The sequence below is a fragment of the Eubalaena glacialis genome, chromosome 20 (assembly GCF_028564815.1).
Source record: "Eubalaena glacialis isolate mEubGla1 chromosome 20, mEubGla1.1.hap2.+ XY, whole genome shotgun sequence".
NCBI lineage: Eukaryota > Metazoa > Chordata > Mammalia > Artiodactyla > Balaenidae > Eubalaena > Eubalaena glacialis.
The window spans coordinates 9,972,743-9,999,514 of NC_083735.1; the positions used below are offsets into that span (position 1 = coordinate 9,972,743).

Consider the following 26,772-nt stretch of genomic DNA (forward strand, 5'->3'; position numbering starts at 1 on the left):
TCCCTAAACCTGGTTCCTGCCATGTAAAACAGGATCTTTGATGCCAAGCTCTGAGAATTGTTGAGAGGGTTCAAGCACTCAGACAGTCCTGGGCAGGACTCAGCAAATAGGACCCTTCACTGCCCATCACCTGTGAGAAAGAACACACAGCAGGCCAGTTGTGTTGTCTCATTTCAGAGAACTTCAGCTTGCTTTTCTCCCTTTCCTTGACCTTTTAAATTACTTCTCTCAGAAAACCTGTACTGGTTTTTATCCTCCTCGATAAAGCCAGGCATACATACCTTTTGCCCTTCAGGCTTCATTTCCTGCCTTCAACCAAGAAACTCTGCCCAGCAGCTGTTTCCCTTATCAATACACTAATCTTATTCATCTTGGAGGGAAGCCAAAATTAGAACTGAAATTTTCTGTATTATCTCAAAGATCCAGTTAAAGTGGTACCTTGCAGGTCTTGGCTTTCAAGTTTCCCGTGTTACGGAGAGAGCAGTTCCCACGTAGCTCTTTATCTCAGAGCCGTGATTTTCAGAGCACTTGGTGAGTCGGAGCTCTGGCTTGGACTTGATGTTGTGTGTTGTTTATGCTTTGCTTGCGTTTTGCAGGCAATGAAGCATAGGGAAAACGATCATTCTCACACATGACATGATTAAGCCTCTGTTCGTAAAGTCTGAACTTTAAGATGGAAAGATATAGACGCCTACACTCTGCTGATATATGCTAATATTTGCTAATGTAAAGGGTATGGATAGAGCAAGAGATGGGTGGGTGGGCGAGGTGGTTCATGTAGGTCTGCCTTGAACCGGGGACTGAGCTGGGTGTGTGTCTTCTCATCTCTTTAATCCTTGTAGACACTAGTGCTCAAAGGTGACATTACCCAAGAAACACATGACTAAACACCAGAGGTGGGATTTGAACCCATGTCTTTCAGATTCCAAAATCTACATTATTTCTACTATACCATGAGTATTCCCTCTGTGAACATTATTTCTATCCACTGAAAGGGCATCTTTCAGAAGAAAATTGTTCTTTTTTCACTTAAAAAAATAGCAACATTATCAAAAGTTCAGAGGATATGTTTGGTGTTCTGGCATAAAACTTGGGTTATTTTGTAAATCTCAAAAACTTTTACCTATAGGCATAAAATGCATAAGAAGTTATGATTTTTGTCTTGATTTTTTTATACATATTTATTTGCTTCTATGAAATGTTCAAGCTTCTGTGTGACATGATAATAGTGCAGTGTTTTTAGAGATTTAAAAATAATGTTTTTAAAATCATTTTAAAAACAAAACAAATCACATGTTATATATGAAAATATGTATGTATATGAATATGTATATATATACATGTGAGAATACAGGTTATAGTCATTATGTCAGCTATATTCTAATATATTAGGCTATGAATTGACATAGTTCATAAAGCCAAAAATTTGCCAAATCCTACTAAGCATATTGTAAACTGAGGTTTATTCCATTTGCTCATGATCTTCTTATGGGATTTGAGTTGAGTGATTAGATCTTGGGCATTTCACAGTCAGAATCTCCCAATTCAGGCAAGGATCCCTCCCATTCTCAGTATTTACTGGCACCATGACCCTGGGCAGGCAACACAATTCACTGAGGTTTAGCTTCTTCTGTGAGCAGGGATAAGAATACTCCCCCACCTGGCACGTTTGAAGGATTAAATGAAACAGTTGACATGAAATCTTTACGCTGGAGCCAGGTACTAACAGGCACCCCTAAAAAAGGAACCTTACAGGATAGAAACATAATTTCATCCGTGAGTGTCTTCAGGAAGTACTTGTTGACGTGCTTTCAAGCAGGGATTTTACAAATGTCTAGTTAACATCAATAATATTTAAGTAACTGATCTGGGAATAGGTTTCTCTGATTTCTCACAATACTCAAAATGAGACATCAGGAAACTTCTTCTGTAAAGGGCCAGGTAGCAAATATTTTAGTCCTGTGAGTCATAGAAGATCTCTGTCACATATTCTTTATTTAAAAATGTTTCACAATCCTTTTAAAATGTATAAGGCCATTTTTAGCTGGCATGCTGTACAGAAACCGGCCACAGACTGGTTCTGCCCTGAGGGACCACGGTCTGCTGACCTCTGACCCAAATAACGTGCCTGGATCAGACCATAACACAAGCATAATTCAGCCAATGTCAGTTATCTTCTGTAGTTTGCAAATTATATCTCAAACATTTTACAGAAGACATATAATTCCCTCTATCATGTGCTAAAATCCAGCATGTTTATGCACAAAATTAAGTAATGCATTTTCTCTGTCCATGCTTGGCACACACCGTACATCACAAAACTCCATGTTTCCTGTCTGTGTCTGGAAAGTGGTGAATAATAAGAGCAGTAGTGAGTGGAAATGTACACAATGGTGATTTTGTGTAACAGCCGTAGTGATATGAAGCCCTTGACCTTCCTGGGCAAGGAACTGTGCAAAGTATGCAAAGTCCTCATTTTTTCTAAGAGAATCCAGAGTCCTATCGATAAGAGTAGCTAATAGAGATCTATCGTGTACAGTGCAGTAAAGGAAATCCCTGTGATGTAGCTTTGTGTGCCTAACGTAGAGCGATGAGCCCAGCACGGAGAACTCAAAACATTTCCAAATGCCATCAGGAGGACCCCGTGTTTCCCTGCTCTTCTGAAGCCTCCAAGGGAAGGGGAAGTGCGTTGGCAGAGCAGAGGGAAGAGACCACACAGAACGTACCACGCCAGCATGCGGAACTTTGAGATGAGGGTTCCTAATCAGTGAACGGCAAAGAGGAGAAAAGATGGTAGGATACCCTGTGTGCGGTGTAAGATACTGACCAACATTACAGAATAGGTTATGGTCTTTCATTAAAGAGCCATGGCAGCAAGCTCTGCCTGTGAAATTGACAGTTTGAAATGTCAGCCCCTGGCATAGAGAATGTGGCACCAGAGTGAAGAGAACAGGCAGGCCCGGGCGGCTGTGCTGCGGGGCAGGTCCCGGGGGCACACGGGGATGAGATGCAGGGTGCCGAAGCAGCTGGCTTTCTAAAATTCCTCAAGTGGAGGTAGCTGAGAAGTCCAAGAGAAGTCAGCAGTTCAAAGGAGGGGTTGATCAGTGCTGGAGAGGCATAGGGTGTGACTTGGCTTGTGAGAACCTTGGCTCCTGACTCTCCAAGTTCTCCCAGTAACCGAATCAACTCCGGGAGGGGACGGTTCAGCAGAGACCCGCACGGGGAGAATCTGTGGTGTGCCCTGAGGCTTGAAGGCAGGCGTGGGGCGTTCACACCGGTGTAAAGGCATCCAGGAGGGCAAACGCACTCTTCTGCACATGCCGTGTCCCCTGCCTCGGAGTGCTTTGTCTGTATGTGGGTTGCTGATCGCCTTTTAATTGCTCCTCATCAATTCCCTGAGCTCATCTCCTCTGTCTCTGGGGCACTGAGGTGCCCCTACCCCGGGTCCTGAGTGCCCTCTTGTGCGTGCTGTGGCCTCGCCACTGCCTTTTGTCCTGTGTGTCTGTAGATTGCTTCTCCTGGACCAGTGGTTCTTCAGAGTTCACAAGAACCATCTGGAGTATAGATCCCTCACTTCCAAGTGCCCCCCAAGTCTGACTCAGCGGGTCCCAAGGAGCTGGAATCTGCAATCGTACAAGCACCCCAGGTAAACTTGGTGCAGGTGTCTAAGGAACACGTGTTAACAATCCCCATTCTTAAAGAGAGGGATTTTGTCTAAATGTGAATCCCAGCATCTTGCACAGTGCCTGGACCATACTTGGAATCGATGTGAACTTACGACTAAGTGTGTACGGCTGCACTCTCTCATCAATTCCTTCCTCAGTAAGGCTTCTAACATAAATGGTGTTATCGGGAAGAAACACAGCTTGAAATTAGGCCAGTGGTGATGTCATCTTCAACTTTCAAATAGAGTAATAAGCACACTACAGGAGCAGCCTCCAGAAGAGCAGCCCTGTGCACAAGGCACACGGCCTGGAGAGCCCTGTGCTGAGGTGTGTGACACCAGGCAGCGTGCACCTGAGGCGTGTCTGCCTGCTACAGGTGTCAGGCCTGAATTGTGCCCCCCTCAAAGGAGATACGTTGGCGTCCTAATCCCCAGGACCTCAAAATGTGACTGTATTTGGATAAAGGGTCTTTACAGAGGTGAACAAGTGAAAATGAGGTCATTAGGGTGGGCCCCCCTCCAGCATGACTGCTGTCATGATAAGAGGGGGAAATTGGGACCCAGAGGGCAGACCTTGTGAAGACACAGGTTGAAGACAGCCGTCTACAAGCCAAGGAGGAACGAGCAGTCTTCCTCAAGCCCCTCAGAAGGAACTAATCCTGCTGACACCTTGATCTCCAACTTCTGGCCCCCAGAACTGTGTGGTCACACATTTCTGTTGTTCAAGCCCCAGGTATGCGGTCTCTGCTGTGGCAGCCCGAATGGACCAGCACGTGTGATCCCCTCTCTGCCCCGTGAAATCCCTACCCCTCCCCTCTCCACCTCAGCAGCGAGAACCTTGGCTTCTGGCTCTCCAAGTTCTCCCAGTAACCGAATCAACTCCAGCAGCAGTGTTTGGATCTCGGGGCCAGAAATTTTGCAAATTGTGAAAAAATGGAGAAATTAGTGACAGAAGGTCATGAGATTTTCTTTCTGGACATATATAGGGGAAAACAGAAGTCACAAAATATTTACGTTATTTATTACAGTGAAATTGCCTAGTTTCCTTAGTTCCATCATCATTCTTAACAACCTTTCATAGTTGCATCACATGTTTATTGCTTGTTTATTTTCTGTGTTTTTTTTTTTTTTTTAGTAAAATGCAGCCAAAATTTCAGGTCAGCAGTTTTGAGAATTTATTAGACCCACGAAGTTCATTTTGTTAAAAACATATTTAATGTTCCACACTCTACCAGGCACCTTGCTCTTCTCTGCGGCTCCGTTGTTTCACTCGTGGACGTCGGAGGACAGTGGATTGACGCTGTGCTCACTGCCCCACTAACTTGAGCTGAGCACTGGCAACCGTTTCCGAGGGTTTTTATTGTCCTTATTTTGCAGGCGGCGAAGCTAAGGCTGGAACAGGTTAAGGGAAGTGTCCCTGATCAGAGCAGCGTGTGCAATGATTTGATGAGTTTCCAGAGCAGGATCCTGTCCTGTCATCCCACCTACCAAGTTAGATGAAATCTGCCCCAGGATTCCAGATCCCATGAAAACCCGCCATAAACAAAGTGTTCTGGTCCTCTGGCGAGTTCTCATGACACCAGACTGAAGGTGCATTAGGGTCCCATCCCCACCGGAGGGTGATCTCTGTGGGGCAGTGACCAGAGGTAACTGGGTCAGAGCTGACATGTAACACACAGAAGTGTCACTGCTTTCCTTCAGCTTCTGTCCCCAGGGTCTTGCTTTTTATTGAATGGAACTTTGTTTTATTTCTTTGTTCCTAAGAAGTGGCCCTTTTCTTTTTAAATGTTCACGCCTGTGCCTTCCTGTGACTCTCCAAAGCAGAGGGGTGGGCGTCAGCTGCTTCCTACAGCCTTGCAGAAGCAATGGATTTGCCCCTAAGGGAAGGGTCAAGCGGCAGCATTTGACAAGTCAGAGCCTCTCTTTGTCTTTAGTCATTTGTCTGCCCACGTACTGGGTCCCTTCCTTTCCAGAGCTCTTCTGTTTGCTTCAAATGATAAAGTGTTTTTTGGGTTTTTTTCCTTCCTTGGGCTACGATGTACTAAATATTTTCAAGAGGTTTAGAGCAGCTAAAGATGCTTCTCAGCCAGATCCTGTTTTTCTTCATTTTCCATTTCAGAACTGCCTGTGTTTTTAAGTTGCCCATCTGTCTGAGTTAATGTCTGTACATTCAAGCCATTACTTCCCTCTGTCTGCCCTCGTTTTCAGAAGTGCTCGCCTTTATCCCTCAAGACACATGGGTGGATATTTCTTACGCTAGTAAGTGCTCTTTCTAAAGTGTCTGACTTCACACCTGTCCCCATAAAACAAATAAAAACAGTGTGACCTGTTAAGTCCCACGGACCTAGAGGTGATTCCAGCCCTTTACCACCTCTCTTATTATTATTTTCTAACTCAGCCGTCAGCCCAGTATTAATGGTGTATTGGATGCTGGCTGAGCATCGCGTGAGATGTTGCTTAGAGTTTGGAAAATCAGAGAAGACAAGGGAAATAAAACAAACAAAAAAAAGGGTCCAGAAATATCATTAATGCTCAAATTCAACGTGGCCTTTATATTTTCAGATTTATACTTTGAAAATGTATTCTGACCTATTTATTTATCCATCTATTTATTTATTGCCGGTGGTTGGACATTGAAAATAAAAAGATACGAATATACTGAAATATAGCAGATGGCACCTTGGCGACAGTACAGGACAGTAGCTGAGATACCTGCTTTGGCATCAGATACCCTGAGAGATGCCCTCCGACACAGCTGTTTACTAGTTATAAGAACTTGGGCAATTTGCATGACATTTCTAATGCTCATTTTCCTTAGTTGTCATATCAGTCAGGGTTCTCTAAAGAAGCAGCACCAGCAGGGTGTGCGCAGACGTGCACAAGGGGAGGCTTACTGTAGGAGCTGGTCCCCATGGTTACGGAGCAGAGAAGCCCAGTGACCTGCGATCTGCAGGCTGGAGGCCCAGGCAGCCAGTGGTGTGATTCAGTCCAAGTACCAGGGAATCCAGTGGGAGGGGCAGCGGGGAAAGTGCCTGGAGCCCCGATGTAAGAGTGGGACAAGCTGGGCGTCCCAGCTCAAGCAGAGGGAGGGAATTCCGCCTTCCTCTGCCTTCTGGTTGTACTGAGGCCTCAGGATTGGATGACGCCCACCCGAATGGGGGCGGGTGCTCTTCTTCACTCCTCTGAGAAGCAAATGCTAATCTAGTCTGCATACATCCTCACAGACACACCCCAGGAATAATGTTTTACCAGCTCCTAGGCACCCTTTAGCCCAGTAAAGCTGACAAGTAATATTAACCATCATAGTAGTAATAAAAAATAATAATTTACTTATTGGGGTATTTTTGAGATTAAATGAGGTCATACAAGTAAAAGAACTTGTCACAATGGCAGGAATTGTGTATTTGACCAAGGAATGCTGGTGTTCTACTGATAAAGGTGATAATGTTGTTTGCAGGTGCACGATTTCTCAGTGACTTCATCTGAGCCCACCTCCTCCTGGAGTGGATGCTTCTCTGACTCCGGTGCTCAGTGCTTTCAGTGTGTCGGGCTCGGTGCTGATTCTCCTGAGCCTGGAACCTGGTGTGGCTCTTTGAGGAGGCACTGGGGCACCGGGCACAGCCAGCATTGGGCTCCAAGTCCCCCCACTTCTGGCCCAGAACCTCCTAATTTCTCTTGATGGTGGCATGAAGGATCTGAGGGATTCACTATGAAATGTTTCCTCTGTATTTGTGATGGAAGGGAAAACATTCCTTCATACTGTTTAGTTTTTAGTTGACCCTAATCTAGAGAGTTGAAGAATGCTTCCCTTTATATTAAATCTGAAGGAAAGTTATTTTTTTTCATAGTGAAAGAGAGCTCGAGTCCTGATAACGTGCCCGATGTTTTGCTGTGTGGCTTATACTGTACATTCTGCCACATTAGCCTGTAAGGAACTTTGATGTTTCTCCTTTTACAGATGAGGAATCAAAGCTCAGATAAGTTAGGTAAATTTCCAAGTCGTAAACAGACAAATAACAAACTCAGACTCTCCTAGGTCTGAATCCATGTTCTTACAACTCTCAGCCTTGTTTCCTATAGCGTTTTAAGTTGAGATTGATTTGGAATCATGGCACAAGCTTTCATTCCACATCCACGTGTGCACAGTGGTAATGTTTCCACACCAGTGCTCACCTTTGGGTGATGGGCATGAAGCAAAGACGTGGACCGGGCTACGCAGGACGTTTAGATTTGCTTTGTGTCCTGAAAACATGCCTGGAAACCTAACGATGCTCAGCATGGCCTCGAAAGGCTCCCTGGACTTGTTCCTTGAAATAAACGTTCATGGGGGCTGCCATGCTCTCCTTGTGATGATCACATTATGTTACATGATTCCAACATGCTGAAAATGGTGATGAAGTTTTATTTAGAAGGTAGTGGCAGAGACGACTTGTTCTTTGTGATGCAGACATTTTTGAGCCTAATTTTATCCCCTGTTAAATATTGTTTTAAATGTGAACTTATTTATTCATTTTGTATATCACCTATATTATTACTAAAAAGAAACTGGTAGTTTCTACAGAACAAGTTGATGGAGATGGGATTAGATAACTCTTTGCTAATCAAACTCAAAATGCTTGTAAACCATCTTGCACTATTCATGCCTGAAGCAAGTATAACTCATTAGCTGAGAGTGTGGTCTCTTCTGACCCATTAACAAAGATATGCAAGGCTCATGGATTAAATCCAACAGTGTTCCTGGCTTGTGTCCCCTGGGAGGTGCTTATTACAAGACACACTCTTGAGCCATAATATATTCAAATGCCACTTTTACTGAGGTCCTCATTAGGCCGATCATGAAAATGTCACCTTGGGTCTGCTTGAGTGATTAATGGAATGTCTGCTGTTTAAAGATGGCGGCCTAGTAATAACTCAGTTTTACTCATGGGATCTCAGATGGTTCAGAACTGGACCCCAGTACAAGGTTAGACACCATTAACAGCCATGCAAACATTTATCTATGTTTTAAAATGTTTGTTAAACAAAATAATTTTATGTTGACTTTAAAAAATAAAATAATGGACTCCTGGGAATCAGAGCACATGCTTGCTGCTATACCACGCTTAGATAATACCACACAAATTCAGAGAATTTGTAACAGGGAGCTAGATCTTCCTTTGTACTTTCACTTGCCGTACTCATTTTGTGATGGTTTAGAAATCACGTCGTACAGCAATGTGGAGGGAAGGGAATGGATGATAGGACAGACACGTCTGTCTTGTGTGTGCTGAGGAAGACTTTGGGTAGAATCCTGAACATTTAGAGATAAGGCTGTAGAGATAACGTAGTTCAGCTTCTTCATCTTACACGTGAAAATGCTTAAGCCAAGATGATAACTGTTAAAATATTTGCGGAATTGAATGGACTTCAGAGCTGGAATTCGTGGCCACGAGAACCACTGGTGTCAGTGTTCACACGGACGACTCCAGGTTTGCATCTGCAGGGAGCCTTTCACTCTAACACAGATGCTACCTCGGGTTTAATCTCTTACGGAATCTTTTTAATGCTTAAGAAAAGCGTAACTTGGCCAGTTATGCTGAATACCTATGACCGTCAGGAAGATAATGACTTTAAATGATCAATTTGCTCTATTAAATATCAACTGTGTAACTATGGTCCTGCTCAAAAGGGGGAAAAACAAAAGTATTTTGTCTGTATATCTCAAGAATATTTTTCACTATTTATGTTAGAATTAAATTATTATCAGGAAACTCTTATTTTAGAAAAAAGAATCACTAATAATTAAATCATAAACCATCAAATATTTCCTTATCTTCCTCTCTTCCCCTCCTTTGTGTTTATTTTTGTGGATGTCAGATTGGAAAGGACACAGACCAACATGCCAAGTGACCTGAAATCTAGTCCTGTCTTTTCCAAATTTAACAAAAGGAGTCAATTTAAAAATTCCAATTAAAAGTTGTATTAGCAAGCCAACTGGTTATGTTGAAGACTCATGGGCTCTTTTTCAAAGAGAGATGAGGCATTTATCTGCCTTTTCAGCTTCACGTTCCACTCACTCCCAGGGGCCCTTCGTGTTGCTTAACTTAGAGTTTAGCTCCATTGTATGTAAAATGGGAAATAGTATTGTTTTGCCTTCCCCAAATTATGTAATAATTTTATAATTCAAACTAAATAATTAATAGGAAAGGAAACAAATAGACGATATTATTTGAATTGTTTACTCTAAATAAAACTTTTAAAGTAGAACCTTAACATGTGAGCTTGTGAAGACATTTCTGGGGAGAAATAAATTCCCCAAATGTCTAAGGACACAAATTCTGTTTTCTTTCAGTGAGCCTAACTCTATAATGTGCTGATATATTTTAATCTTCCAACAAATTAGCTCCATGGTACATATTTTAATCAATTATGGATTAGTAATAAACAGTGACAAGTCTTTTCACAAGAAAGGTTGAGTGGATGTTAAGAATGTTTTATTCCTTAAACATTGTTAATAGATTATACAACACTTTGTTCAGTTCATGGCCTTAGCCGTGTAGTCTCGTATTGGAGCTGAACATCGGGAGATTCAGAGAGTGCGTTACGGAAGGCTGCAGTAAATACGAAAAATTCTTCTTGCTCTACCCTTACCAACCCACCCCGCCATCCTTTCCTCTGTGTCCCAGACTCACGGGACCGACGGTCTAACTAAAATACTTATTATACCTTCTGATCTCAAAAAGACAACTCCTTTTTTCCCCTCTAATCTGCTTTCCTGGGGTTTATCCTGTCTCAGAAAATAGGCCCTCAGTCCAGCCAGCTGCTTAATTCACTTCCCTCTCTTGCTTCCACCTGAAGTCCTACCTATAACCACCACGTCCTCTTGAATCTAGCCACTGAGGGTGTGCTGAGCCCATCCACCTCTTTATGTCCTCCTCATGGAGCACCCAAGAGGCTTTCCCTGACCACCTCTCAACTCATCCTGGGGACAGTAGTCAGGATGATCTGACCGAAACACAAATGGGCTTGTGTCATTGCCCAGCTCATCCTTTGCAGGACGTCCTGGAGGACCCAGCGTGGAGTCCAAACTTCACCACTAATAACGTGTTCTCTGACTCCCTCCCAACCGTCCTTCCGACCAACCGTTCGCTATGCCAGCCTTCCCCACTCCTCAGGATTTCACCTGCACTTTTTTGCCTCACCTGGCTTCATCCTCTAAAGAATGGTGCTAGTCAGGACCACTGGCCTGAGGGCTGGTGCTCCAGCCCTGAAGGCTGGAGACCTTTCCTGGGCCCTTCTGCCTTAATTTAAATAGCGGTCCTTATTTTCCCCTTTGTTTCAGTACCTTGTTCTGAACTTTCGTGACACTAGTTACAGTTTTTACAATATAATTATATATTTGGGAGCTTATTTGTCTCATGACTCCCTCCTGGTTGACTATAAGGTTCAAGAGGGAAAGGACAAGGTTGGTTTAACCACCATCCTTCACACCATGCACAGCATGGGGCCTGGCACATAGCTGATCATAAAAATCTGTCAGGTGAATAAAGTAACAAATTGTACTTGTTTTTTGATTGGCAGGATGTGCAAAATATCTCTTAGATATGTCCCAAAGGCTCCCAATGAACAATATGAGATTGTTTATGTAGAGCTATTTGCCCAAAGTGAAAATTATCCTAAATGTTCTATAAAGGGAACTGATTCTAAAGTCCGTTTCTCCAAAAGCTCTGTCAGCTCATCAGCATGCAGAATATATTGACTAATTATTTCTACTTTATCAATCTCACTGAAGTGCAGTAATGCTCAAGTTAGATAAAGTTAAAGATGATCAAATTGGAGGGTATTTCTTCTCAGGAAGAGATTCAATGTCGTATATGCTGTGTCATGAACAAAATGACCATTTGCCATAACCTAAAATCTATCACAAAGCATGGCTGAGTTCATTTAGAACTTCAACCAAATTAAGTTTGCTTTATAATTGTGTACATATAACTGTCTGAATATATGGCTGAATAATTATATGTTATTAGAGCATGCAGACAAGTTTACTTTCCTGATATGTAGGAAAACATGTAGAAACTGCAGGATTATTCTTCATCTAAACATAGCTCTATTATAAGTAGCTATATTAATGGTTCTAAAGAAAGACTTATTTAAAATACAATCCTACAAATTTCACAGGATCTATATATTTTATCATGAGCAAGTTAACTCTCTTTCCTGAGTATCATGCTATTGTTTTTCTTGCTAAATCATAGTAAATAAATCCTTTTTTTTCTCCTATTGGGTACTTTCCAAAAGACAATATCAATAATGTTTTTTCTTGAACATGATTGAATAGAATCAAAAGATTCTAAACTTGGAAAGTACTTCAAAAGCTTTCTACCCCAATGAGCTGCAGTTGTAGATAGTATATTGGTTGTGATACATTCATATTAGGATTTGAATTTGGTTCCACCATTTATTAATTATGTGAACTTAGGCAAATTATTTAAGCTCTTTGAGTCATGCTTTCCTTTTTCTGCAATAATCTTATCTGACTGGAGAACCAAGAAGATTAACTGAGAAAATGCATGTAGATTGTGTTAGACACAATACCAAACACAATTTCATAGACATGATTATGAGAAAAATAGTCAATTTTTGCTTTACATAACGTACGTCAAGTAGGATTAGATTTGGCTTCTCAGTTTACACAAAATTGAAGGGGTTGGAAAATGATCACATGTGGAATGGAATCAATGTGCTTGCAATCAATAATTTGGAAGATGTCCTTTTTGCTTACCTTTGTCTCATTAGAAACCATTCTGAAGTTTGGGTTAATTTTAATTTAAATGCATCAAAGATGGCATTTCTTAAAAATAACTACATAGAATTTCAGATAGAGTTCCAGACCATAAATTTTAGATTTATAATTTTCATCAAAATAATATGGTCAATTAAATATTCAAAATTAAAATATAATATTTAAACTTAATAAGCTTAAAGTGAAAGGTTTCCTTACCCTTTGTTGTTCAAATTATAACCTAAGTAAATCAAAATTTACTTAAAACAAATCTATGTAAATACTGAAATTGTGTCATGATAATTTTTTTAAAACCTTAAACAGCCACCTTTTATGATATAATTTTTTCCATTTCCTAGAAATAAAGTATTTATTAAGCATTATGATATTTAAGACAGTGGGAAGGGTGAAAAGATTTATAACATGTTCTGTCCTATAAGGATTTTATACCATTAGTAACGTGGGCACCACTCAGGTAAGATGTGCACATATAAGTGGAATAGATGGCAAATGTTCAGCTATTACAGGGTACATGGTGACAAATTCTAAAATTCTTTGCTATGACAGACATCACCAATCTATCACAGAACCCTTTCTTGTTCAGCCTCAGAATCATTTCTAAAAGGAGGTTCTGACTTCCACGTCTATGAACATGGAATAGATATACTTTTCTCTATTTCACCTCCTAAGTACAACAAATATCCCTGGACATCATATAATATATATATATGAAAACTCTGAAAGGTGGAGAGGTGGTGGTAGAATGGCTTAGGCACCTCAGAACCAAAAGAATGACTCAATGGTGAGTTCCCTGGGTTCTCTTTTCTACCTCAAATGTTCCTGAATGGATGCTTGCGAAGACAGTCCTTGAAACACCAATGGAAACAGACAAAAATCCCCAATAAAAACCTGCGCTTCCTGCCAAAAGACCAGGAAAGGGCAGTCAGACAAGACAGAAAATGTTTTGTCAGTAATGATTCTGCTCCATCCAAACCCCACAGAGGAAACTGTGGCCATAAACTGCCCCCCCCCCACTGCAAAGAGTGAGTGGAGAGCCCCCCAGGCTGTCTGCGATGCCCCCACCTTTCCCAATGGATGGTGTCTGTGGAGGCTGAGTGAGGGGCTGTGGCTTCATCCCTGCTGGGCAGTCAGTGATACCACTTGGGAAACTGGGCTCCCACCCCACCTGGTGGGGATGAGCTGTCCCTCCCCCTGCTTACTGGGTGGTATCAGAGGATGCACATTGGAGAGGATGCACAGAAATATTTCCACTCCTCAGCTGTAGCAAGGCCATCCCTCTACCAGGTCAGTGAGGTCACATGGGGAGCCCTGCAGAGGCACCTCCTCCCTCTCACAGCCAGGGAAGTAGTGATGTTGACCTGGAGGAGAGTCTGAATTCCCACCCTGCCCAGCAAGGACCCCACCCTCCTGGACTATCACTGCTACCTGGCAGGAAGAGGTTGAAGCTCCCTTCACCAACTGGAGCAACGTCAAGCAGGGTCTAGCAAAACACAAGATTTAAATAAGAGCCAGAGCCTTATAACGTACTACCCAAAATGCCCAGGTGCTAATGCAAAATCACCTACCATACCAAAAAAGTGGCGGATAACAAACTAAATAGATGAGACAATGGAAGCCAATGCCAGATGACACAGATGCTAGAACTCTCTGGCCAAGATTTTAAAGCAGCCTTCATAGACATGCTTCCATGAGAAGTTATGAGCCTGCAGAATCAACTATAAAATAGAAAGTCTCAGCAAAGAAATAGAAGATATGAAGAGAAACCAAATGGAATGAGTAGAACTAAAAAATACAACTGAAATTAAAAGCTTGGTAGGTGGACTCAAGAGCTGAATGAAGAAGACAGGGGAAAGTACCAGTGAATTTGAAGATAGAAAAATAAAAATTACACTTTGAACAACAAAAAGAAAATATACTTGGAAACAAAATGAAAGGAAAAAAAGAACTTCAGAGAATGTGAGACTAAAACAAAAGACCTAACATTTGTGTCATCAGAGTCCCAGAAGGAAAGGAGAAAGCAGGAGAGCCTGAAAAAAACTTGAGGAAAAATGGCTGAGAACTTCCCAAATTTGGCAAAACATGTGGACCTAACAGATTCAAAAAGTTAAGTGAATCCCAAATACCAGAAACTCAAAGGAATGCATACCAAGGCACAAGATAGTCAAACTTCTGAAAACTAAAGGCAAGAAAACAAATCTTGAAAGTATCCAGACAGAAACAATGGATTACCTATAGGAAAATAAGATCTAAATTACAGTAGATTTCCCATCAAAAACGTGGTGGTCAAAAGGAAATAAAACAACATTCTTCAAGTGCTGAAAGGAAAGAACAATCAATCCAGAATTCTATAGTTAGCAAAAATACCCTTCAGGAATGAAGGGGAAATCCAGACATTACCAAATGCTGAAAAACTAAGAGAATTTGTTGCCAGCAGACCTACGTTAGAAGCAAGGCTAAAAGAAATTCTCTGAACACACAACAACAAAAAATATAATAAACTTAGAGCATCAGGAAAGAGAAAAGAACACAAAAGAGCAAAAGTATGGGTAAATACAATGGACTTTCTCATTTTCTTTTTGAGTGTTCTAAATTGTGTTTGACAACAGCAGCAAAAATTATAACATTACCTAATGTAGTTCTCAATGTATACAGAAAAACATAATTAAAAGATATTATTAATAGGGGAGGATAAAGGGATATAAAAGAATGTAAGATTTCTACACATCCCTCAAACTGGTAAAATATCGACAATAATAGACAAGAAGTTGTGTACATATAGTTAATACCTAGAACAATGACTGAAAAAAGCTATACAAAGAGATATGCCAAAAAATAACTACTGGAGATAAACCAAAATGAAGTTCAAAAAATGTTCAAGTAACCCACAGGAAGGCAGGAAAAGAAAACAGAAACAAAAAATTAAAATGGCAGACATAAGTCTTAACATATTAATAATTACAATAACTGTAAGTGGTCTCAGTGCACCAGTTATAAGACAGAGATTGGCAGAGTAGATAAAATGAATGAATGAGTGAGTGGATGGATATGGTCATGTTCAAATTATGGGTGAGTCCACTTTCATTTGGTAATGAACTTTATTTAAAGAGCAAAGCACTTTGTAGATTTTAAATTTCTCAAAAAGCACTTTGAGTTTGCCCTTCTTTATACAAATGAGGAAATTGAGGATCAAAGATTTTTAAGGTATATGCTCTGGGTCACACAGATCGTAGGTTACAGATTTGGGGCTGAAACTCAAGAACTACTGATCCAAAGATCATTTTTCATGAATTGTTAACGGAGAATGTCCCGAGGTTTTGCTTTAAAAGCACGTGTCGTTGTAGAGAGCAGCTTAGGAGGAAGTGCAAGGATCTCCTTGTAACAAAAGCAAAGCTTCCTATTTGAGGGAATATGTATCTTATTTATCAAGGACAGCATTTCTCTTTGTCTGGTGTGCTGGCTTCTTAAGCTGCTTTGTATTTTTCTCTTTACTTTACATCTTAACGAACTGTTACTGTTATTCCTGGTTGTTGTTATTAGTGGCTGCTTTAAAATGGGCTCCCATAGGCTTAGCAGGCCTTCTCTTGCACTTGCAGATCTGCCAGCGTCTCATTTAAATGGGGACAGAATTCTCAGCCAGCTCAGGGTGAGCGGGAAGAAAACCATCCACAACACATCCATCTTTCCTCAGGCGTTTCCATACCCAGCACAACACCTCCCTGTCAGGGAAGGTGCTTGATGATAAAAACCAAGTGCATTCCGACTGGAAGGCTTAGCAGCCTTCCAGGGAGCATTTAGGATGGTCTGAACCCTTCATCCTCTGAGACCATACAGCTCGTTAGAGAAGCAGCCTCAAACCCCATCCCAGATCTGTGGATTCAGAATACGCATGTTATCAACATCCCTGGGATTCATACATACTTTAAAGAAACACTGGTACAAATGCTCTTGCTAGAGGTTTGCGATTTACTGCATGGTTAATCCACAACCATATATTTCATGTTTAATTTTAGTACTTTTATTTGGCAATTAACCCATTTGACAGCAGTTAGTACCAAAAAAGTGCATATTTCTGGAAAACAAAGCTGTAATTTTCTGTTTCAAGAAAGTCGATAGTGAAATGTTACCATCACAAAATATGTGTATATGTTGAACATCCACCCAAGAAGAGGCATCTTGGTGATAATCTGATGCCATGGACACCAGAAGGCACTGTTGAAGCCCTATTGATATTTATTTCAAAGTTACTAGTAATTTTAGGAAGGCTGTGCCCAAGGTAATACTTACACAGACAGCTGCAGAAACTGCATTCCCATGTCTCTGGGAAGCAAGACTTTACTTCAGATAAATACTTGCTAAGTTTAAAAAAAACAAAAAGAACTCTTCCACCCAGTAATACTACCAATCAGAATAAGACACACGGAATGAAACCAATCTGCTATCTTGGGCTTAAATAGGCACAGATGAGGGAGGGCATTTGTTGGAAAGACACCAAAAAACTAAGTTGAGGAAGTGAGGGTGAGCCCGCCAGGGGGAGTGGGTACTTAGGGTCAGCTGGCCACACACAGCTCAGTTTTGGGGGGAGTGGAGAATTATGGGGACTCAGAAGGAGATTTTGGTTGGCCTTGAAAGCCAAAAAAAGTAGTTTAAGTTTAATGTTATAGGAAATAGGAAACTACTGTATAGTTTTAAAATGAACATAAAGTTATGAAAACAGTAATGAAGCCTAATCTGGCAGGTATAAAATTGAAAATAGACAATTATAATGGTCTAGGAATCTACTGAAATGCAGTAGAAGATTCTATCTAAATTCAGCAGACATGGGTTTGAGACCTCAGTCTTTGAGTTAGTGAGTGTTAGACTTGGGACAAATCATAAAAAAAATCTAGCATCTGTATCTTTATCAGTAAGAAAATAGAATAAGTTCTCTTATCTAATAGGCTTGTGGTGAATAATGAATGAAAAAGCATGGTGTGAAAATGATATATAAACTGTAAGTCCTATGTAAAGTAAGATGTAGATATTGTTTCATACATGATTGTATGTACATATGTACATCTCACACATACATACATAGATATATGTACATATACAATACAGACCCACATCATTTATGTATCTTTTAAATCAGTATTTTATAAAATATTTTCATGTGCCTAGTTTTGAATTGAATTATTATACTGTTATTAAACATACACAAACATATTATGCTTATACGTTTGTATTTGAAAATTAAATGCATATAAAACCTATAAAATTCAAGTTACAAAATAATTTAACCAGTTGGATGATAATGGGTTTTTTTTAAATTAATTATTTATTTATTTACTTATTTATTTTTGGCTGCATTGAGTCTTTGTTGCTGCATGTGGGCTTTCTCTAGTTGCGGCGAGCAGGGGCTACTCTTCGTTGCAGTGCGTGGGCTTCTTATCGCAGTGGCTTCTCTTGCTGCAGAGCACGGGCTCTAGGGCGCACAGCCTTCAGTAGTTGCAGCGCGTGGGCTCAGTAGTTGTGGCTTATGGGCTCTGGAGCGCAGGCTCAGTAGCTGTGGTGCAGGGGCTTAGTTGCTCCACAGCATGTGAGATCTTCCCTGACCAGGACTGAAACCCGTGTCCCCGGCATTGGCAGGCGGGTTCTTAACCACTGAGCCACCAGGGAAGCCTGATAATGTTTTTCTTAAACTCAATTATTACTTGAAAAGTGATATGTTACTAATGGATACTACTCTGTAGTGTTTGTATGTAGATATATCCATATACATACATATATATATATATATATATATATATACACATACATATATAAAGAATCAACCTTTTTATCATTTTCACCACATGAACAACTATATAGCTTATATTTTTATTACCTGCTGTAAAGTCATTTGGCTTTCACTAGAAGCAGGCCCATGATTTCTATATTATCTGCCTCTGGTATTTTTCTCCTTAGATTATAACAAATTACTTGGCTCCAACATGATTATAAATACAAGAGCAAATGCAGGCCCTGATATATAGTAGAACCCAATAATAGATAGTAATCTAGACAATCTAGAATATTCTCATAATTTTTGACTATATGTGCACATACATATATAAAGGCACACATATATACATATAAGTCTTAATCAGAAACTCTCATATGCTTGCACTGTATACTTAAGACCCCTCAGCAATTCACAGGCCACCATTTGGGAAACTGGCTTTTTCCTTCCATGCACCTAAGGCAGAGTGTGAGAGAGGGTTGCCGTTTTCTCTTGCAGCTCAGATCCCATTCTGCACCTCTCACCACATCCTCTTCTTTACCGTGCATTTCATCTGCTGTCCATCCCTCCAGCTCCAGAGCTGATCAGAGGTCCTTCATATGTGGCGATGCTCCTGTCATATTTGATGTTCGGCTCTGTCTTTTTGATTATGATCTGGGTACCTACTGGATTACCTCCTGGATGCCCCATTTCAGACCTTATTACCTACCATTACCTTAACCCAGGCCACAGGAAACCCTGCTTCAGGACACTAATTCTCTTCCCTGTTTTATACTATTATGGGTGACCTTCCTCTGGGTTTGCCCTAGCCCTCCGAGTGGGGTCCAGATAACAGAAAGATAGACCATTTTGAGGTAACGGGGATGCGAACTAGGATACTGGTAATGGGAAATGAGAAAAAAGCAGAGAGTGTGAAGTAAACTTTTAAATATTCAGACAATGATTGTCAGTCAACCACATGAAAGCAGTAGGAGGAAAGAACCCTCCTACTTCCTGCTGAATCAAAGGATCTCGCTCGACTTACCGAATTACTGGGAGAACGGTTTACTGAGGCGATCTGTCAGGACAGCTGTGTGAGGGACAGCTACCAACCTAGGATATGCACAAATCTGGCTTGAGGCATGGGCAGAGCCCAAGTGGAAATTCAGTAGGCAGCTGGTGATAACGTGGATGTCAAGATATGAGAATCACAAGTCTAAGGCCATAGTTCAAGCCCAGGAATCACTGAGTTTTTGAAGGGGAAACAAAAAAAAAAGAAAAAGAAAAACAAAGCAAATGGTGAGGTGTTGGAACCTGAGGATCAGCAGAAAGAAGGAGCCATTGTAAGTTTCAGAGGACAAGGATTTGAAAGAAGTAGGAAACAGTAAGAGAAGTGTTTTAAACTTGCAGAGACAAGAAAAATTGCTCCTTTTATGGCCTTAAATATGAAAAGAAAAAATCCCACATGGATTTTGTACTAAAGGAGCCTGCAACAATGGAAATTGGAGTGTCTCTTCCATTTATTTGAAACCAAAATGACAATTCTCTCATGAGATATGTAATAGAAATAAACCAGCTTCCTTCTGATTTACATTTTGCTCTCTTTTAACAAATATATTAAAAGGAGTTGTTCCTTGCAATTCATATCTTTATTTACAAAAGAAATAAGTATAAACTATGTGTGTGTATAGACGCATGCATATAAAGTTAATATATTGTCATTTACTGAGTGCCTACGTGGTGTCGATACAGTGCTAATGGTTTTGTACACATTATTTCATGCAGTCGTCACAATTACCTTTGGGGTGAGTATTATTAACCTGAGAGCAATGAGACAAGTCATTAAGTAACTCAAGTCATGGAGCTGGCTAATGCCAGAGGCTAGAGCTGATTCAGATGTCTGACTTTAAAACCTGTGCACTCAAACAGAAGGTAAATTTCATGATATGAGTATGTGATCATTGGTCTGGGTTGCCAGACAATATAAAGCTATGTTAGTACAATAAAAAACAAAACAAACAAAAACACAAGAAATTTTACCCCCTTTAGCTATGCCAAAAGTAAGAAAATTCTCCAGGTTTTGAAAGTTGTATACATTTAACTCTGACATTAAAAAATTATCTAAGGAATATCTGCCATGTAATAGTTATCATGCAGAATTTCTGGAATGAATGAACAGATGAATGAATACTGGATTTTAGCAGAAAACTGCCTTCATCCCATAAGCCTAAATCTATAAGTCTATGAGAATTGTTCCATCTATTCTTCATTGAATCAGAAGTGTAAGAATTCCATTTTTAATAGAGTGCCAACCTCTGTTTTGAGCTCTGTCACATAGCCTGATGTTAGGACACTCGAGGGTCTAAAACCTACAGCTCGAGGCCAAAAAAGATTCCCAGTTGTTGATCAGACAACATGAAGTGGGACCTTCTTAAGTCCTGGGAATCAGGGTTCACTTGTGCAATAAGCTTCCAGATTTAACAGAAGTAGTTATAAAGCTGTTCTGTTTTGGCCTCCTGGGTCTGAATCCTTTCAAGGTAGGGTTTCCTATGTGCTTGTAGAATGAATGTCATCTTTCCCATTTAACCTGCCAGAGAAATGTCATTTTATTTGGTGTTCTCCTCAGATGAGAATTGTAAGGAAGCAGGACTCTGGGCACGCTTCAGTGAGTGGCAGAGAAATTAAGGTTTGCGAGAACGAACAAATGATTATTAGAGCGAAATCTCAGAGAAAATGGTGAGGAGACAAGATATTGGCAATACTCTGAGATCTTGATCGTAAAGGACATTTACTACATTCAGTAATTTAAGCTGAACATTTTGCAAAATACTTAGCAGCCTTCACACTGATACATTGCCTTGGCAAAGCAGCGGCTTTGGAAAGCCAAAGGTTATAATTCAGTTATTTTCAACACTTTGTCCAAAATGATGTCCATATGTCCATGTTTTTTTTGTTTTCCATTTGCAAATTTTTATTATGCTTCACACCCACCCACCCACACACACACACACACACACATTATGTATATTTCAGACGGTTGAAATAGCTGATCATAAATTTAAGCACAAGAGAAATTTTAGAGCTTGGATTTTCCCAGAAGTTTGATTTTTATCAGCACTACATTTTCTTTTACTCCTCTGATAATTTCCCATTACATTCATTGAAGATTTTGATAAAGAAAAAATAACAAAGACAACAACCAAAAAACTCACACTGAACCACAGGTGGCCTGGGCTCCTGTAGAGCAGAAGGTGGTCTCACTTGGGAATCAGTTCTGTTCTCCGGCCCTAGGTGTTACTTTTTCTTGTTGTTGTTGTTGTTTTTTATAAATTTATTTACTTATCTATTTTTGGCTACATTGGGTCTTCTTTGCTGCACTCTGGCTTTCTCTAGTTGCGGCAAGCGGGGGCTACTCTTCGTTGCGGTGCGCCGGCTTCTCATTATGGTGGCTTCTCTTGTGGCGGAGCATGGGCTCTAGGTGCGTGGGCTCAGTAGTTGTGGCTTGCGGGATCTAGAGCATAGGCTCAGTAGTTGTGGAGCATGGGCTTAATTGCTCCACGGCATGTGGGATCTTCCCGGACCAGGGCTCAAACCCATGTCCCCTGCATTGGCAGGCAGGTTCTTAACCACTGTGCCACCAGGGAAGTCCCTGGCCCCAGGTTTTCAACAAAGTCGCTGTGCTAACCCAGGCAAGTCATTTTATCTTTCTCTTCCTCACCTGTAAATTGTATTTTTATGTAAACTCTTTCAACCAGTCCTTCCAGCTTTATCATACTGTGTGTGTATTCTCATTGTAATCTGTGGGAAAATCTCTAAATAATCTAAATTTAAAACCTATGATGATTTAAATCCATAATATCTTAGGTTTTGATTGAGTAAAAGAAGATCCTTAATTTAGTGATTGCAGAGCTTCCCTTTGACAAGAGCACCTGAATTGAGAGTGTTGTTGGGAATTCCTTCTTATCCCCTTGCATTACTCTGTGTTCCCTACTGTAACTTATTTAACTTGAGAATTGTTTTTGTTTGTTTGTTTGTCTCATAACAGATAAGTCTGGATCAGAGCTAGTAAATTTAAGAAGGAAGTGCTCATATTGACCTCTCCCTCCATCTTACTAGTTTTTAAAAATTTCTTTTTCATTCATACCCCTTTCTTGCCTGACCTTTCACGTAAAAGCTAGCCTGCGTATCTCTGTAGGACCAAGCCTTCTGTTCTAAGACCTCCCCTTAATTCCTTAGTTCCGCAGACCTGCTTTCTGACAGATAATTTATAACTAATACATTTTATGACAATGGATGCTTTGATGCTCTTAGCTAAGGTAATATTTACCGTTTAACAGAATTTCCTGGTGCTTTAAGGAAAATGAGTCTTTGGCGAGTTGGTGGGCGGGAAGACTTAAGCTGGGGGAGGTTTTTGAGACCTGAGGTGGGTGATTCTTTACTCTGATTCATACGAAGTCTCGAAACCAAGGGGTCAATATGGTGATACATTTGTGATGGTAAAGATATTATTCTATGCTTTCTTTCTAGTATTAAATAAAGTAGAATGCATCACACTGTTCTCTTGACCACGGCCATGTGATAAGGCGTGTCCATGCGATTAAACTGCGTGAGAGCCGTCAGACATACCTTCTGGAATAATAAATTTAAAGATACTGTATTTTGACCCATTTTCCATTGTTTCTCATTCACTCTTAAGACCCTTACAACTTTGGAAATGTGCATACTTATGATACACGTGAGAAATGCAAATATCTAACAGTTTTTATACACCTTTGAGATGAAAAATAGAAAAAGAAAAGAAGAAAATTTCATAACGTCTGTCAGAATAACCCTGTGCTTGCTTCATTTCTTTTCAGCTGTGTCCTGTGGAATCCCGGAGGCCCCAGGAAACGGTTCATTCACGGGGAATGAGTTCACGTTGGATAGTAAAGTGACCTATGAATGTAACGAGGGCTTTAAGCTGGACGCCGGTCAACAGGCTACAGCTGTGTGTCAAGAAGATGGATTGTGGAGTAACAGGGGGAAGCCCCCAACGTGTAAACGTAAGTGTTCTAACGCTCATGCCCGTCTTTGTAGATTTAAAGAGGAACGGAATGCCCTGCTGAGAACTCTAGGCTCCAAAGTGCGAGATCCTCTCCCACAGCGTGTGAGGGCTCGTCTCTGGCAGTGTGGTCATGTTAACGCCAATTTATTCCATATCAGCCACTCTGACCATTTACCATAAGCTCTGCAGTCTTGAAGGTGAGTCATATGGAATCATGTTGGTTCCATCAGCACCTAGACCATGAAATTTACACAGCAAATCCTGACTGTGCTGCCATTTTCAATTTGGAGGGATGCAATCAAGAGGATATTGAGACATTAAGCACTCTACACAAAACATTAAAACGTAATTCAACATGAGCTTCCTCTGCATCTCCCATCTCACTGTAAGTTCTGTGAGGTTCAAGGCAATGCACGGTCTATTTTTTTATCACCTGCTCTGCATAACACACTGATGCTCAATAAATATATCACTGATTTGTGAAGTGGGGTAAGTTTTCTGGAAAGCTATTTACAGTATATAATGATATTCTTAAAAGGGTCAAAAGTTTGGGTTCATTCTCAAACTCGTCTTAAAAAATAATGAAGTCCATAACACAAAGCCAAAAAGAACAAAAGTTGACACACACACACACACACACGTACATGCCCACACACACAGTTTATACCAAGAGTTTCATTGCTGCTATACAAAACTGCCTCAATTTGGAAATAATCTAACTACCTAGTTTCTAAAAATTGAAAACTATGTAGTATTTCTACATATACAATATTTTTGCTCTTAAGATATTTGCAAAATAGATCTCATGGGCTTCTACTATAATATTAATTTATTGACTTTTTGTGTATAGTGTTTTGGTCATGTTAAAATTATTTGAACATTTTAGGTATGAACATATAAATGTTTACAAAAAATAACCGACTTTCCTCCATACTTTTTATTTTCCTTGCCGTTGTTTTAATCTATTTTTTTCTTTTTTGCAAATAATTATTGCATTCCTGAGAGTCAATAAGGCACTGTTGAGACAATCCCTACCCCTCAACTCCTGGCAACCACTAATCTTTCTACTGTCTCTATAGTTTTGCCTTTTCCAGACTGTCATATAGTTAGAACCACACAGTAGCCTTTTCAGATTGGCTTCTTTCACTTAGTAATATGCATTTAAGGTTTCGTCATGTCTTTTCATGGCCTGATAGCTCATTTATTTTTAGCTGAATAATATTCCATTGTCATATGAACCACCGTTTGTATCCATTTACTTGCTGAGTGACATCTTGGTTGCTTCAGAGTTTTGGCAGTTATGAATAAAGCTACTATAAACATCTGTGTATAGGTTTTTGTGGACATAAGTTTTCAAATCCTTTGGGTAAATACCAAGGAGCATGATTGCTGGATTATATGACAAGAGTATGTTTAGTTTTGTGAGAAACTGCCAAACTGTCTTCCAAAGTGGCTGCGCCTCCTGCATCCCCATGAGCAATGATGAGAGTTCCCCTTGCTCCACATCCTCACCAGCATTTGCTGTTGTCAGCGCTCTGGATTTTGGTCCTTCTCATAGGTGTGTAGTGGTATCTCCTTGTTTTAGTTTGCATTTCCCTAGTGACATTTGATGTGGAGCATCTTTTCATATGCTTATTTGCCATCTGGAGCCTGGTCGCCAGAATTCCAAAGCAGGTGGTTTACATCGGCCAATAAGTGGATTGGCGTCATAGAAATTCAACACAAGGGTTAACTACATGACAATTATGAGAAAAAAGAAGCACAGCATAGCTTTTTAAGTCCTGATTTGAGGGTAGAGAAAGAGAGAAGCAGAGTTTCAGAGAGAGGGAAGCAGACAACGTGCCTTGGATTCCACCAGTAAAGTGTGTGAGGTCTCTCCTCTGGGCACAGGGCGACCAGGGAGTTGCTCTTAGCGGGAGGCTTGCACACGCCCTAACTCATCCCTGCTCTGCCAGGACATCCGCCTGGTCATCTGCGCGGGGCCTTAGACAGATGGCCTGATGTAAACACTGTGGGGAGAGGTGACAGACACAGAGGAAGTAACGAGTGTGCCTGGACGGGGGTCAGTCTTTATGGAGGAGACGGTGCTGCCACAGAGACTGAGCTTGGTCTGGTGGGATGATAGCGATAATCAGAACCACCTTTCTGAGTGGTAACTCTAAACATTTGTCTGTGTTACATCATTCAATGACAATAGTAGTCCTCTGGAGAAGGTATTGTTTTCTTCATCTTACTGACTTAATACAAAGTAAGTAACTGAGATATACAAAATTCACAATTTGCAACCAAATACATTTGATTGGTCACGTCATAAAAGCATCTGGAGAAGTGTTTGGTTATAGTCGAAGTGCCCTGTTGGAGGTCCCCTGCTGCCACCGGTAAAGCTGTGCGGTGATCGTTTGGTTCGGTACCGATGCTTTGGGCGTCGTGAAAGCACAGTGGTTGTGCCGTTGCCAGGACCTGCCTAGGGATGCGCTGCACTGTGGTGGAGCACGAGCCAAGGCTCTGCATTCCACTAGCGCACAAACAGGTAGTTTAAGTATTGAATAGATTTCATGATAAGTGGGGTTAGTGTAAGGAGAGGATATATGAGAGTCCCCGCAGTTCTGAGAAATGCCCAGAGATTGGGGCAAAAGCGAACACAGAGGAGAGCACGGGAGCAGAAGCCAGGCTGTGCGTCTGAGGGTGCTCTGGGCTACCCACATCCCGGGGTGGGGATGGAGCTCAGGACAGCAGTCTGGACACTCCCTCTGCCCCTCCTCACTGCCTCTCCTCCTCCCGTCCCACTTCCATGCACGCCAAGTCACCTCCACCCACACCCGTGAAATGACCCCCATTCATCTCCCTCCACAATCTCCTCTCACACAGCAGCCGACTCATCTTTAAGCATATGGAAATCACAACATGACACTTCGCTGCCTAAATCCTCCCAAGAGTTCTCATGGTGATTAAGATAAAATTCGCAAACTCTTTATTTTGAACTCACTTCTCCAAAAGGCAGATATTATGGAGAGTCCACCTGGGAACGTGACCCAGCTTGTGGATGAGTCTGATGACTATTAGATGTTTAGGTGCTCACACCATATGGATGATAGCTCGTGTAAGACTAGTCTTGGACCCCTGTATCTTCCAGGCTGGATTCCCAAAGCCTTACACAAATTAACCCTTTTAATCCTTACGAGGAATGCAGTTGTGGTATCACATCACTTAGATGCAGACCAGGAAGAGATGGGTTAAGGTGGCCAGACTCACAGAGTCGCCAAGTCAGGATTTGGTTCCAGGAAACCCGAACAGAGAGCCCTGTTCCTAATCTCTATGCTGTTCTGCCTCTTGGAATTGATTTCTCTCATGATATGTGTTATAAAACTGAGACCAGAGACAGAAAAAAAAAGGTGCGTCTTTAATCTAGCATGTAATTCGTTCCAAAAAGTATTCAATAGCTGATGGTAGGGGAGGGAGTCACCTTTTGTTTGAGGATTGTAGCAGAACCAAATGATTTCAAAGACAATGTATATTTATGTCTAAAATTTTCTGGAAAAATC

General features: G+C 41.0%; 1 protein-coding gene across 1 annotated transcript in view; it reads left to right on the forward strand.

The window, feature by feature from the left end:
* CSMD1 (CUB and Sushi multiple domains 1) overlaps positions 1-26,772 on the forward strand; it is a 1,818,880-nt gene that overhangs the window by 1,714,586 nt on the left and 77,522 nt on the right. Inside the window, exon 50 of the mRNA XM_061177359.1 lies at positions 23,043-23,228. Coding sequence (XP_061033342.1) covers positions 23,043-23,228 — 186 coding nt within the window. The remainder of the gene's footprint in view (positions 1-23,042; positions 23,229-26,772) is intronic.